Below are 16,720 nucleotides of genomic sequence, written 5' to 3'. Positions count from 1 at the left end.
TTCCCTCAAGTTATTTATAAACAATTATCAATATTAAATAGAGGGTAGAATGTTATTTCTATCTGTTATAAACAGGAGCTAATTAGTAGTAAATGAGACAAAAGAAAAGCTTGCAAAAGATTGGCATAATGGGAGGAGCTACTGTGGCAGATTCAGTAAAAATATTGGTATCTCAGCAAATCACAGAGGAGGGTGGTTCTTATATCATATTTACCTTGTCTATATTTCACATTCTTGATTCTCATTCTTAGCTACTTGTACATGTTTATTAGATGGGAATAATAAAATGGAAACTGAACGATAAGACAAATGGACATGTTATGTGACACAAAAATCAAAATTTAAAATTTTTTCTTAGAGCAAAAGGACCCACATACAAAACATTAACCCTCTTATGCATGCATATCCTTTACCCCATGTGTCACAAGGTTTTAGTGATTTAAGTAAAAAATTTAATTCAACTACTTTTTTTTATGTCATACAAATTAGTATAGCATAAAATTAAAGCTAATAATCCAATTTTAACAGTATACAACTTAAGTACTTAAGCTTATAAAGAAATGTTTATAAAAATCCTCAATTTTCCCCAGTGTGAAAAACTAACTTTTTTGCCAGGTATCCCCTCTTCTCCATTTTATTCAATACCTCTCCTATAAGCATGAAATTAAATAAATTATTCACTATAAGTGTCATCATTTATACAAACCATAATTTTTATAGATTTTAATCTTGTTTGGTTACAGAGCTATTAAGTGGAAAAACAGACTGCCCTTGTCACACCCACCCATCACATCCTCTCTTTTCAAAATTTGTTGATAGTTCTATCTTACTTTTAATACTGTATTATTTATAATCAATAGAAAGCCCAAATGTTTACCTATCAAGAGGTGTATTATATTATGTAGTTATATGAATGGAGAATTGCAAATTTTTTCTTTCAGCACAAGCTTCATTCCCATGGGATACACATTAACTGACTTGAATGAATTTGTAATGGCTTTTGTCACGTAGTTAGAAAGCCAGAAATACTGCGATAGTTACAAGACATTGCTTGCTTTTAGCATATAATAATATGATCTTTCATGCATTACTTAATTAAATAAAAATGGTTTAGTGCATTACTACCATTATTTAAAAAGGTTAAGGGTCATCAACACAGCAAACAAGGAAAAAAAAAAACCTGCATGAGTATATTATTTCTTGTTTTTCACAAGTATTTTTATTTATCATAAAAGTAATTAAATTGTAAAAAATATTAATCTCTAAATTATTTAAAGTTAAATTAGGCAATATAAATTATAAAAAATATTTCACGGGGCATGGACACAAGCAGCTTGGGTAACATTATTCAGAGTATAGTGATCTCCACATTCTGCAAGTGTATTACAACTTATAATGGCACCAATAGTAGTTAGACACTGTTCAATGGGCAATAAAAGTTAAGCAGAAACACGATGTTACAAGCTTAAAGCTATTTAGGGTAAGCAAAAGTTGTATTATGTTACAAGTTGAAGTCATTCTAGAAAGAAAAAAGTAATTTAGATTTATTTTGATTATTTTATGGTGGTTATGAACTCAGTCAAATTGACCAACCTTGATGAAATGACATAAATTAGTTTTATTGAAAACAAATATTTTTTTATGTATTTAGGAGGTTTTAGAGTATGCAACTAAAATTTGAGATTTTTAAGAGGAAGAAAAGTGTTTCCAGTCTTAACATAAAAATCACCTTGTACTCAGAATTGTAAAAAAAAAAAAGAAGATATATTCATGGACAAATTTTTTTTTGGCTTGTTAAAAGTGCTCCACTAAAAAATCTGATTTTTTTATGTGAAAGATATATTATGTTTACTAAAAGTCTGCTAAATTTTATGAAGATATATGTACCATATTAAAGGTTAGTAGTATCACAACTATAATGACTAAGTGAGTACAAAATGGTAATGTGGTTGGTCAATTCAACTCAAATCCATGTAGAGAAAGTTAATTAATTGTTTGTTTGTTGGGAATATTCATGCAAAACTACACAATGACTATCTGTGTCAACAGTTCTTTATTTTTACTTAACAAACAAAAAGAGAAGGTAGCCTGTCAACAGCATCCACTACAAACACTTGGACTACTCTTATTGAAAATAATGGGACTTCACCATTACTTTTGTAATACACTTGCATTCTACTAACAGGATGTAAATCATAGACCTACATTCTTATCATTAGGTTACTCCTGGCCTCAAGTCCTAATTTATATAGCAACATATTTACGTTTTCAGTATGATTTAGCTTTCTACACATTTGTAGACATATTTAGGCTTATATATTAAACAATATCATCCCTGTAATACAATGACTCTTAAGTATTTACACATTTCCACTGTTTACATCTACATAAAGTAATGACAGTGAAAATTAAGTTTCCTGGAATTTATGTGATCAACATTACATCTATTCCAGTTTAAGTTTATATTAAACATTTTTATTTCTGTACTGAAATTATAATTTGTTCATCTTCCTGAATTCTTACTTTACCCCCATCATCCATCCAATTTTCAATAAAATAATCTAACTAAAAAAACTCCATTGTCAAAAACAATGCATGTTAGTTTGAATTCATCATTAAACTCTAACTCAAAATTTTATAACTAATATATAATTAAGCTCCAATTATTCATATAACTAATAGTGAATAGCTGACAAAAATAAGTTTTACACTGCAGGTAATATTGTGGTAACATATGAAGTACCTGCTAAGTCTACCTTTATAGTTATAATTTATAAACAACAGTTAATGATTTGAATACAAAAAAAGTATTAGGAGAAAATGAAAGTATATAATGCAAATTAGGTCACACATTAATGTCAAACTTCAAAATTTAAGCATAAAAAGATAATCTAACAATTCTTTGCTAAAACATTTTATAGCTCAAAACTGAGTATTATAAAACATTTATTTGATGCATTTCACAAAGAAAAACTATGTTCCATCTTTTAGTTCTGATAGCTCTGAGGAATTGTGCCTGTAAAAAATGTTTATAAATTTTCTTTAGAAATATTCTGTTCAACCCAAAGTAAATATATTTTTCATGAAACAACCATCTCTATGTAATATCATAGTGTCTTGTTTTTCAAGTAATTTTCTTTCTCTGTTAGTAGTTTTACTATTACAGCTCTTTCTTACTACTGTTTTATCATTATATTATACCATATGACTACTAATGAAGCTCACCTTGGAAAACAGTTATATCCCAGTGCTAATTTAGTCAGTATTTTTAGTCTTATCCAGTCTTGTTAAGCTTAATAATTTTTGGAATTCTAGTCCAGTCTTGGTCAAAGGTCCAATTTAGTCAGTCTTAGTCTTATTTAATTAATATATTATTTAAAGTTAGAATCCAAACCATGATGCCACTTCATACACACAAAAACCATAAAAATTAAGTTCTAATGCAGTTACATAACCTATTCCCATCCTCTTGCAGCTTAATTAGTGGTACTAAGAGTGATTTTCATATGATTTATACATTGTAGTTTGAAGTTTCAGTTCTTCTACAAAATTATGAAAACACACACCCTTTACACAAGTCATTCGTGATGACGAGAAAGCTCATCCGATAAAATTAACAATGAAATCAACAAAAACAACACTTCATCAACATCAACAAATTTCCTGCAAAAACTGTTGAAAAAATTATACACATACACACACCTGGATCAAGAATATGGTCAACAACAAACAAACAATAATAAATCCCAAGAAAAACTATAAAACTTTACACTGCTGTATATCATACATTCCTGATATCAGTGAAAAATAATCACAATTTGGAAAAAAACTTGCAACAAAACACAACATTCCAGTAAACACCATATTTATTCAAAAACCAAGTACAAAACTAAAGTCCATACTATGTAAAAACTACACTGACAAACAACACCAACATTATTTATAAAATACAATGCAACAACTGCCATGACTCACATGTTGGAGAAACAAGCAGAAAAATGGAAACCATATTCAAATGACACAAAAAAACACCTTCACATTTTTGAACACTGCAAATCAAATAAACACAACATAAACATAGAAAACATCCAGATACTAAGTAGGGAAACAAACAAATGCAAAATCAAAGAAGCCCTACTTATACAGCAACTAAAACTAAAATTAAACCAATATAAATAAACACTTTTACACCTATACTAATTTATAACCTAACATATACTGCAACACCTACAATCCCATACCTGTTTACACTCTCATCCTCAAGATATTCCCAGCAACTGACAGTTGCAAACTATCTTTGTTAACCTGAAAATGACCTAAGAAGGTTGAAAGATTGTTCTTTATTTTAATAAAAGTTTTAATACCTGTACAAGCCTTCTTGAGATACATTCTTACTCAGGTCAGTTTGCTAACTAAATTGCATTAACTCTATGATGATGACTACTTGCATTGGAAGTAGGTATGCAGCTCGCATGAGAGTTCTTCATAACAATGAAATTAGTTGAATGTTTTTGTTTTAAATGATCCTAAGATTATGTGGTTTTAAAAAACAAGGTATTTAATTTTGATTTTTTCTGCTATTTACAATAAAACATTCTTTACTTAATATAGCTATTTGCTCTCAAACTCTGAATAGTTCACGTGCAATGTGATTTTGAGTATAAAAATCCTGCTATTTTAGTTTTTCACATTTCATTTGTATAATCTCTAGAATGTCCTAAATGAATATCAAATGTTTTTTTAAAATATTTATATTTTACTTTCCAGTTTCTTTATTCAATCATTAACTCTAGACATTATCAACATACAGTGCAATGAAATCTTTATATTTAAGAAATGAAAATATGTACATACATTTTAAATTTTCATAGAATACCTTTCAATCCTGTTTTTCTTGTATATTTAATTTTACATCTATCTTTTCACTTAGTTTAATTTTAATTTTCCTTTCCAATTCTTTGTCTTTTATTCTTGATGTTGATATGTCAACCTGACCTCAAGGTATTTTATAGTTATTACAAGCAAAGGTCATCCACCAATTATTTCACTGACGATCGCATATGAATTATGCCATCTTGATTGTACATTGTCACAGGGCAAACTACATCAAGTTAAATGCACACAATCACAAAATTTTCAAACAAATAATACATAACTAATTAAAATATAAATGTAAAACCTACATGCAATCTAACTGTTTAGCAAACTACACTTGCAAAACACTATACGTGCCTTAAGAAAACAACAAATTAAGCATCTTTTCTATTTAATACTACAAATCCATACACAGGTAAAGGTTTCTTCAGACTATAAATGAATAGTGCAAAATATTGTCTCATTCCATTGGTTATAAATTTGCTATTCAACTTCAAACTGGCACTTGAAAACACAAGTTTGACCTCGCAAGTGGGTGAAGTTGACCTTCAACTTAGAAGTATTAGAAGGCTGTTTCACAGGGAAGAAAATTTAGCAACATACAGTTATTAGGTAACTGTATGTTATGAGAGAGAGCTGAAAATATACTTTGATCATCTATGCCAATAGTATATATTAATTTTTTCACTGTTTCTTGTCTAAGAGATCTTAAACTTAATTTTAATCGAGTGGATCCTATGAGAGCAAAATGTACAGTTTTAAATGTTCCTGTTTAAAATAAAGGAATAACACATTACATTTTAATATACTTGATAACAGCAATTTCATTAGTACATGTTTATAGTAAAGTGGTTTAATGCAATTTTAAATTTAACTCGCAAAAGTAAAAATCTTTCACGATGTTTAATAAATCTTTCAGGAGTTTAATAAACGACTTAGCTGGAATCATATGGTAAAAGAAAAAAGAACACTATTCAAGTTTTAGCCCATTTTATATAGAATTCTAATTTGGCTTACCTGTACATTCAAAGAACTACAAGCATTAAGAAATATTATAAATAAAAACTTGAATAAAGCAACTGTTAGACACATGGTTTGCAAATACTAAAAAAGGAAAAAAAACTTGGCAGATAAAGTGAGTTAAATTATATACTTTTTTTAAAGCAGAATTTAAATACTAAAAAATTTTGCACTGTGTATTAAACAACTTGGTTCAGCATATCAAATATATAAAGAAAAAATATGGGATATCAGTGACAACTCTTTGGTGATAGGATTATATGAATTAAAAATTTTTTTTTACTTTCCACTAATGTTAGTTTGTATTTATATACTTTTGTTTCTAGACATAATTTTTATATTAATGGTGTGACAAAATGAAGATACATACTGCACAACCATAAGAGAATTCAGTCCTAACAATACGACTGGTACAATAGCTTAAGAAAATACTTATTTGAAAATTAACATACCAAAAATAACTAAATTTTTCCTCACTGGTTGGAAATTTCCAAACACTGACTGAACTTTAGCTCAACTTTACCTTCCAAAATCACACAACTTTAGAACTCCTGTCTCTGGATCTAGAAGTAAGTTTTGTGGTTTTATGTCTCGATGACAAATTCCTAAGGAATGAATGTAGGCTAAGCTCCGGAACAGCTGATACATGTACAACTGAAATGCAAAAACAATACATATTAGTTGAAAACATCTAAAATAGATTGTTTAAAATGATGACCTAACTAACCATAGTCATTTAAATATATTTATATCAAAACAAAGTGAAACAGAAAATAGATATCTTCATACTGAAAATCAAAATTGCAACTCAATTGAAATAGTTTCAAACAAAAAAGTAGCAAATAACTTAAAATATTACACATCTTTCTCAGTATCTTTTTCATTTATGACTCAAGACAAAAATTGCAATTCTCATAATCAAATATTTACTATCCAATAATTTTCATAATTCCAGCCATTACAGACACTGTGGATGCACTTACTACATACAGCAAAATGACACCATCAAATTAAAAATTTATAGTACACAAACTTCCACTTATTCTTCTAATAAGAAAACCTTATTTCATTTTATGAAAAAATGTTTGAAATTTTAAATTTTGGTTGATTTCAGGACACTACACTTAAAACCCCAAGGAAGAAAGATGGAGCATTCTGAACCAAACATGCTAACTTAAACCTTGTTATTTTAATACAAGTATAATTATTTTGATTTCAACCAAGTTTCTCAACCTCAGTTGTCATGGTGTTATATAAATAGCTATAATTCAGCTCCAAAAGTCATAGGGCTAGTGATCTAAATATAAAAGGGAAACTTTTTTTACTGTTATTTTAACTGTATAACCTAATTTGTTTTCCAGATTAGCAAAAAACTATTTAGATAACAGAATGAAGGGGTAAAAACTAAAAATTTCTTCAAATACCACATACAAAATCCATTTCTAATTTCCAACGATTTCATCCAGTAGGTTGATTTTTGCAAAGCTATAAAACAACAGGTGTATCAAAGTTAAAAATATAGCGGGTTAGAAAAACAAAGACAAAGCTACTACTTAGTTGCACAATGCTTTGCCATTAGCTGTGTCTCATACGCAACAGAAATTATATATGGTATTTAAAGTTCTTAAGTATCATGATCACAGAAGTCATTCTCATTACATAGTTTTCCCCATGTAAGAAAAAATGCCACTAATTGCCATATATTTAGTGCTCATTATAGCATAGGATTTCATAAAAACTAAGGCAGTGGTTATGTTCTTGCACCCTTCACAGTAATTATTCATTTATGAATAAAGGTGAAGGTGGCCAAAACAAATGTTATCTCGCACCCACAAAAGTGTAAGCACCTCTGGTTGGGAACCACCAAACTGAGGCAATTACCTTGTACTAAAAGTGAGAATGATTGTGCATTAAACAAAAGTTACAATGCCAGAAGATTAAATAGTAGCCTACAGAAAAGTATCAGAGTTAAAATTATTCACCACTCACCTTAATAAATGATATTGGTATAGTTTGTCTTGATTTACTATAGTGTCTTGCTACTCTATAGACCATTTCAGGAATAAATTCCATGACCAAGTTGAGGTATACTTCATCTTTCTGAAATAAAACATACTGAAAGTTAATTACTAATGAATAAGAAACATCTATATCTATTAATGTAACTATTTTTTGTATATAAAGTGCTGATTCTCTGTATTCGTAGACTGGAATAAAATGTATATATTTTTTTCCTATTAATTATATTGCAAAGTACATAAAACAAAGAAAAAATAAAATATATACTCAGTGGACACACCACATAGCCCAATTTGGCTTTGCTTTAATAAAACACACAGTTACACATGGCTATCTGCTGTGTCCACTCAGGGGAATCAAACCTCTGATTTTAGCATCATAATTCCAAAGATTTGCCATTGTCCACTGGGGGACACACTCAGAGTTAAAAAGTACTTTAACTGTGTGAAGTTATGATATATCAAAGGATCTGCATTAAAGAAATTCAAACTAGTATAAGAATTAAGTGAAAGAAAAAAATATTTGTTGAAACACACAATACTCAAGGTTCTTTAGTCAATCTTGAGACTTTGAGGGAAAAAAAATTATGCATGTGAGATGTACTTAAAAACTCTTTATGTTCCATCACTTTCATACATTTCTGCAAGCTTACCCTTTCTCCACTTGAATAGAAAAAGTACTTCAGCCTGACTATATTACAGTGATCCAAACGTCTCATAATCTGCAACTCCCTATTCTGAAATTTAAAAACAACATAGTGAAATACATTGTGATTACTTTGAGCATGACAATATAACACTATGTTCAAAGAATCATCTATTTATCCCCATTTTATTACTTTTCATATACTTGAAAAATCCTGACCTACTTCAACAAAATTTATTGACACCATAAATAAGCCCAATTTTATGACTGTACTAAAGTATCAAAATGAATTAAATTCTTTTATCTATGAACATTTTTAGAATTAGATTTTAAGTAGGGAATGACTTAAAATAGGGCAATTTAATTAATTTATTCATCACCTACGAGCAGCAGTTATATCAATTAGTATCCCATAAATTAAGATTTTAATTAATGTTATGAAAATAATCAACTAACTGAAATTAATGTTTTCAGTTATTCCAAATACCCAAGTAACTGAAATAATGCCATTACATTTATTTGTTATCAAGCACAAAACCTCATGATCATTTTGCTAAAACCATGTCTGTATATGTGAGAGGGCAAACCCCAAATATGCTTTGAGAAGTTAAAAGCTAAATCATTTATTGTATAAGCAGATAAAGATTTAGGGAAAAGGGTCAAAACCCCTACTTCATCCTTGTTATACATTTTTTTTCAGAAAGTAATTAAACAGTCAAAAATACTTTTTGTTTGTTTTAAATTTCCTGCAAAGCTACTCAAGGGCTGTGTGTGTTAGCCATCCCTAATTTTGCAGTGCAAGATGAGAGGGAAAGCAGCTAGTCAACACCACCCACTGCCAATTCTTGGGCTACTCTTTTACCAACGAACAGTGGAATTGCCTGTTACATTATAACGTGCCTATGGCTGAAAGGATGAGCATGTTTGGTGTGACAAGGATTCAAACTCGTGACTTTCAGACTGGGAAGACAGTTTGGATTATTGGATGGGTAAAAAAGAAAACTTATTACAAGTTTAACATAGTAATAAATGTACTATGTTTGGAGAAGGTTTTATCATCATCAGTTAAACAGTTCACCTAAGACAAAGGAATGAATATACACAGTACAAAGAAAAACAAATCACATTACTGGATATTGCTTATAACACAAAGGTATATTGACGTTGTTTGATTCTTTGTTTAAAATTGGTTTTTACTTTTTAACAGGTATGCTAACAGCTTTACTGAGTTGCAAAGTTAAAAAGCATGATGTTTTATTTATTATATTCACCAAATAAAATAAATCTGTCGTCAAATTAGATACGTTTACTGTTGAGTTAATTTGGTAGGCAACTGCAAAATACTAATAACTTAAATCTTTATTGAAAATCAATTTTACATTTATCCTATTCAGTTTTTAAAACAAGGCCACAATGGGCTTCCTGCTGTATCCATCATGGAGAATTGAACCCAGGATTTCAGTTTTGTTACTTAATTATTTGTATTCATGATATGTTATAAACAAACATTTTTATCCTTAGAGTAAGAGTGAAACATGTTTTCATTATTTAATTGTTAATTTATTTGATTTACACATCAGTGTAGAATTACTGCACATTTGAAAAACAAATATTGGCAATCACTTGGTGGTATTGTGTCAACATTGGTAGTTCATCTGCAAAATAGGAAAGGTTTTTAAAACTTTTTGGAAAATACTTTTTCAGACAAAAGACGTTTTTCATAAATGTATAAATAGTAACCTTCAAAAGAGATCATCATATTGAATCAAAGGTAATTTGAAGATTACCAAAAAGAAAGAAAATCAATGTAAAAGAAAATTGAACATTTAATATTATAATAATGCAGTGGTAGAAAAAGTTAAGATATTAACAAATACAGTTTTTTGTTTTGCTCATATTGATTGTTGGTGGCAAGGTGTCATAATCAGTTGATAAGCCTATTGTTCAATGAATTACAAAATAGTACTAATCACCCAGTTCTATTTACTATTATTCACAAAAGCTGAGAAAGAATGTTACAGAATTAGCATATAACAAATAGTGTTGATTAAAAAACAATTGGAATACATCATTTGTGTAAAAATATTAGTAATACCTGGTGCCCTCAAGAGTTTAAAATATTGTGTACATTTAAACATTGTTTTAACTGATTTTTAATAGCTGATCTGCAGTATGCACAATAATATTTCAATATGCCTTATTAAACCTAAAACACTTGAGGTATTTCCATGTTAATTCATCAATATATACAACTTCTTTCAATACAGAGCTTTCAAATTGTTTCAGTCATTTTCTTATATGCCATGCAACAGGACCTGAAAAGTGAGAATATATATGCCTGCTTTCACTGAATAACTTATAATAAGCATCTGACAATTGCAAAATTACAAAAATTTTCATTTTCAAAGGATAAGATCTAATGAGTATGGTGGCACAGTATTCTATTAACATAAACTGGGTTTCAAGTTTGGGGAATATTTCAACTGTTTTTATGCACAAAACTATATACTCACCTGAATTAGAAATAATTCTCATCTAATTTTCAGTGAGTTGTAACCTTTCAGATTCAATTTTGCATTGTGTGTGCGTGCATGTGCTAGTAACTGATGATGCTAGAATATTACATAAAACATGGTCAATTGGGTGCTTGAGCAAAGCTTTATCTTTTTTTTTTTTTGCATCATTAAAATGTTCTTCAAAGTCTCCTCTGGCTTCATATATTTGACATATACATTATGATATTCGTACAACTTTTTGAAAATAATCCTAATACACCATTCTTTGCCACACAATACAGTAATATAATTGTCATGATGTACACCAGTCCCATTCTAGAAGCAACATATTAACTTTGTATTCCTTCCAATACATCTGAAAGTTCAGCATTGACTGAAATGTGATTGTGTGTTTAAGTTTTCTGGTACAGAAAAAAAAAAAAATCTTATGATACCCATTTAATCAATACATCCACAGTTCTTTACATACAACACAAATGTGAAAGTACCCAAAAAAATTAAATTTGAATTGTACATAACATGTATTGATCCATCCTCATAAAGAACTAACGGAATAAAACTGAGTATTTCTAACATTTTAAACTTGATTTATATCTACTACTATAAAAAAACTCTTCCTACCATCAGATTTAGTGTTGCAAGGTATATAATTTTGTTATTTTTACAATTTTTAAGTGGTTATACTAAATTTTTTTTGATCAATGCCCTGGAAAAATTTTACCACTGTACTCTGCCTACTGAACAAACATTTTCTTCACATTATTTATTTTACTCCTAAAAAGATACTCCAGATAGATTTCCATGAAATCATCCAAATTCCTGAACATTTTTACCTACAGGAGTCAAACTCATACATAACTAATTAGAAATGTTTAATTAATCACACCAATATTATATACACAAATATACATGTACCTTTAATTCAAACAACCAGTCACATATACATTTAAATGTATTACATTTGCTTTTATCTACAGTAGGAGACCAGAAAAGTCTAACTGTGAATCTTAGTAAGGTAATAACATAACAGAAATTATGATAAACTCTAAATACTGTACATAGGTGTGTGCACTCACATCCATGTATAAATCACCCATACATTATCTTAGTTTGTAACTGAATTAAGGAAGATCATATATTTCTTCTTATACAACATTATGCATGAGCTACTACACATAATGCACTGTAAAATCCTAAAGAGTAAATGTTAAAAATGTATACTATATGAAGGATTACACATAAAAAACTTAGATACAAAATGTAGTAAACACCATTCCCCAAAAAAACTAAACTGCCAATAGAATTGCATTGATTGTATTCACTATTATATAAATGTAAAATCCTCAAGTTTTACTCTAGCTTTCTACATAGGATGAGAGGGGGACAAGTGCATCTTTCTAACATTTTGTTCAATCCCTTGTTATGGATCAGACAAATAGAATTATACATAGAATATACTGGAAGGATATAAACATTTGTAAACTGGGGTGAACTTTCAAGTTTGTAAGACAAATAATTCAGTTCATACAACTTAAATATAAATTAACACACTCTACATATCCCACCCCCTCAGATAAATTGTCATGAGCTTCTTTATAACAAGTTTAAGATTTGGAAATTCTCCATAACCAACACTAATTTAGCAGAGTAGAATTATACTAAAATATAACAGTTGAGAAATGACCCATTATCTGAGTTGGCATGGAATTACACATTATAGATTAAAGAAACACAAAATTTAGCTGCCAACTGATTTACTAATATTTCACATTTTACAAAACTCCACAATTATCACAGATGTTGACTTTTTGTTTTTTACTTTTTCTGTTTACTTACATATAGAACACGATAACTTATTCAAAGCACATGCAATTATCCAGCAAAAAGCTTATTAATTTCATTTTACTTTATATATTTTTATACAAAAACTTTAGTCTGAATTAGTGGTAACAAAATAATTTCCTATTAATGAAATATATATAGACAGTGTAAGCTGCTAAGTTACTTGTCAACCAAGATTGGAAATTGTTAATTTAAACCTGTAATCATTTTAAAATTATTATTGCATATTTATAAGAGAATGCAATCCAAGTTATTCTAAGATGACACACTCAGAAGAATAATCAGTACAATCATGGTTCTAATTAAAACATTTTAACAACCAACATGCACTATTCCATAAAATGTGGAATTTCATTCATATTTTAAATTTAAACTTACATTTTTTTACTCACACCAACAAAAGTAAATGTAAATCATATTTTTTGCAAATCAATGACTAAAGTCTTTTCAAAAGGTAATTGTCTGAAAAATAAAGCACAAATAACTTAAATCTAATTTTATAATGTCATTACAAAACAATCATATGCTTTGTTGGAATTTTCCAAGGATAATTTAATGTTTAATGTAAATAAAATACTGTTAATTGTAAACAGAATACTCAATTCATAATGAAAATTAACTGTCCATATGAAAATTCTACTTTTCCACTAATAAATGTGGCTTTTCTACAGTTGCTTTAGGTATATCTGCCAAAACTTATAAAATATGAAATATAAAACAACTGTTACATAACTAAATTTATCTTAAAGAAAATAACTACATATGAAAAAATAAAGTTATACTGACCAGCAGTGTAATTGAATTTACTCTTATCTAAAAATGCACATCTCAAAATCAGAACTACAAGTACAGTTATCCAGAATTACTATTCTATGAAGTAAAGAAAGGTCTAAATAAAAGCAAACACATTGCATATGGGAAATCACTTATGTGAAACAGATATTTTAAATAAAAAATCTAGAGGTCAGCTAAAACACAAGACATGGTATTTCATGAAGTGACAGTTATGTCCCACATAAAACAGTCCTTACAAATGATGCAGGGTATAAGAATAACAATAAATAATTTTATAAAAAAATAATATTCTCAAAATAATATATATATATATTTAGAAAAAATAATGTGCAAGTATTATGTATACCAAGAAACCTGAATGAATTATTAAGCAAAATGATGGAACAGGTTATTTCACAATCTCAACTAAACCATTCACATGTATTGCAAAAGCCTTTACAAGTACAGCTATGACTTAGGAATTCTGTTTGTATCATATGCAAGGTGTCCCCATAAACCTTTTCATAACAGGAGCCTTTTTAAATGCTTTTCTCTGCAAGTCACTATGTTACATTCAAGAGTTAATAGAACATCTATAATATCAATGTCTGAAAGAAATTAACATATTATGATCAAAGGTTTTATTTTATCTAAGTTTTAAGTTTATTTCAAAGTAAATATTTATAAACTATTTACAACTTCAGATGTATTGTCAAATGCCAACAAGTGATAAAAACTTTCTACTTTGGCACTCTGTAATTTTCTAACAGTACTATGACAGTACTGTAGAGGTAAGTCTAAACAATATGATGCTTAGATAAGAATTTTTTTCTTTTCAAAGTTTCCTGAACAAAACAGAGTTGACAAAAGCAATATCTTTTTAACCCCTGACAAATGCCATATCCATCATCAACCATTTGTTTCAACTTTATACCTTCCATATAGATTTGTACAGAACGTGTATAAACATTAGAGAGATGTAATCTTATACTATAAACTAGCACTGGTAATTTTGAAATTGGTATGCAGCAGTTGTCATGGGCTATGTGAAATTGATTATAGTATGGTTGGATGTTTGGGGAACTATAGCACTTACAGGTAATTTCTCACTTAAATATGTTATAGTCAAAGATCATTTAAATTGTATTTAGGTCTCACTGCTATACTTTAGGTAATCATGTATTACTTATGGTTTAAAATGTATACTTAGCATGTTTAAACATTATTTTTAAATGTACATGATACTTCACTTCCATTCTTAAGGCTTGTGATATTTCATGCTGAATGAAAATTTTGCCCAGTGTTGTGCATGTCTCCCAAGGAAACTGTCTTTAGAGCACTATTGACTTGTGTTGAGATGAATAGTAAGTGGTAAAGGAAAAGGATGTAAAATAAAACATTAAAAATTAACTATGTGTGAAGAGTAAAAAATAGTCTTCAACAAATTAAAATATGAATTACTGCACATATTTCATACAAGTAAAATTCACAAAGTCACAGCAAAAGGGTTGTCAACTAAGTATCAAACAAGGATGCAGGTGAAAATTTATCTAATTCGTGATGTATGACAAGAGAAAGCTTCAACAATTAATACAAACAATAAAAGATATATAAATTGAAAAAGAACTCATAAAATTAAGGAGTTGACCTGACTAGGAACATTTGACACGGAATACAGTTCTCTAAAGCCTCCACGTTTTGAACAAAAACTTCCTACTGATGCCCATAAATTCCTCTTTCTGCAAATTAGTTGAAGGACTGGAAGAAGATTTGAGGAAGAGCCATCCAAAAGAAAGAAAATCACAAGTAACACAAAAAAAATCACATAATTGTGTATGCATAAAAGAAAAAAGCTTGAATATGATTTAATGAAAGAACAATATTAAATGAAACCAAATAGGAGGTTTATACATTTTATATTACATGTAATAGATAAGAAAAATATTAAATATCCATATTGAATGTAGGAACAAGAAATAATTTACCTGTTTCAGAAAGAAGAAAAAAACTAAGTTTGAAAATGTGAAGAAAGATTAAGCGTATTACAAATATACAGAAAAAGTGGTTTCAGTCAACTACAAAACAAATGACAAGAAATAAAAATAGAGTACTGAGAAAATAGTCTGATGTAACCTCACTGAAAGCACCTATATTCTGCAAGTTACATGTAGATCAACACCAATTTCCTAGAGACAATTTATAAATGAGGAACCAGCCTAAAAATATAAATAACTAAAAATTTGAATGAATCCAGTCTATTAGAAAAGCTTGGGTTTAAAAAGTTACTAGACAATAAAATCGAGTCTGGTATAGGCTAAAATCATCATGAAAAAACCTTGAAAATGTTTAGAATGTCTATAAAAAAACAGAAGACATTCCAGTTTAAAATCAGAATGGTTTTAGTCGTATCTCTTGCCTTCTTTTTAGTCTCTTGTTACATCCATCCACAATCATGCTCCCACATGTTGAACATTCCTGAACTTCTTTTGTAGGTTATAAGTTACAATTCAAACACTACCTGATTAAAATACATGAACTTAATATTTATTTTTGAAGTTCAACAATTCAGTCTCCACACCTGGTGAAGTCAAATAATTTTATGAAATGTTTATTGAATATGCAAGTTTCCATCCACTTAACATGTAGCACATTTTCAGTATTCATATACTATTGGATAATGGAAGTATCAAAATCAGATTGGATATCCAATAAAAACTACTTTTTATTTCATTCCTACCCATTAACCAACCTAATTGGAATTAAGTTGTATGTAGATAATGTGAGGTGAACCTTTTGTTGTCTTCTATTTCTGACTTGTATGACTGTTTTTTTTTTACTTACTATTTGTTGGTAAAGATTTCCCTGTCCTTGCTGTAGTTACCGAGCTGCTTTAAACCTTTGTTTTATCTTCTGTCTCTTTTCCCTCTCTGCTCTGTTATTTTATCTAACAAGACCTCATATTCTTCTTTGTTTTTAAAGGCTTGGCTCAAAGTCCTTTTGACTGGGTAGCCACTTATGATTTCAGTTTT

At 28.9% G+C, this 16,720-nt stretch overlaps 1 protein-coding gene across 2 annotated transcripts in view; it reads right to left on the bottom strand.

The window, feature by feature from the left end:
• Nucleotides 1-16,720, bottom strand: part of LOC143240578 (glycogen synthase kinase-3 beta-like) — a 61,412-nt gene that overhangs the window by 22,375 nt on the left and 22,317 nt on the right. For both annotated transcript variants that reach the window (XM_076483242.1, XM_076483241.1), the window contains 3 exons: nucleotides 8,567-8,650; nucleotides 7,885-7,995; nucleotides 6,419-6,549 (listed from right to left, as the gene is read on the bottom strand). In XM_076483242.1, the coding sequence (XP_076339357.1) occupies nucleotides 6,419-6,549; nucleotides 7,885-7,995; nucleotides 8,567-8,650 (326 nt within the window). The remainder of the gene's footprint in view (nucleotides 1-6,418; nucleotides 6,550-7,884; nucleotides 7,996-8,566; nucleotides 8,651-16,720) is intronic.

This window comes from Tachypleus tridentatus, chromosome 13, assembly GCF_004210375.1.
Source record: "Tachypleus tridentatus isolate NWPU-2018 chromosome 13, ASM421037v1, whole genome shotgun sequence".
NCBI lineage: Eukaryota > Metazoa > Arthropoda > Merostomata > Xiphosura > Limulidae > Tachypleus > Tachypleus tridentatus.
This window is presented reverse-complemented; position numbering and strand designations above follow the sequence as displayed.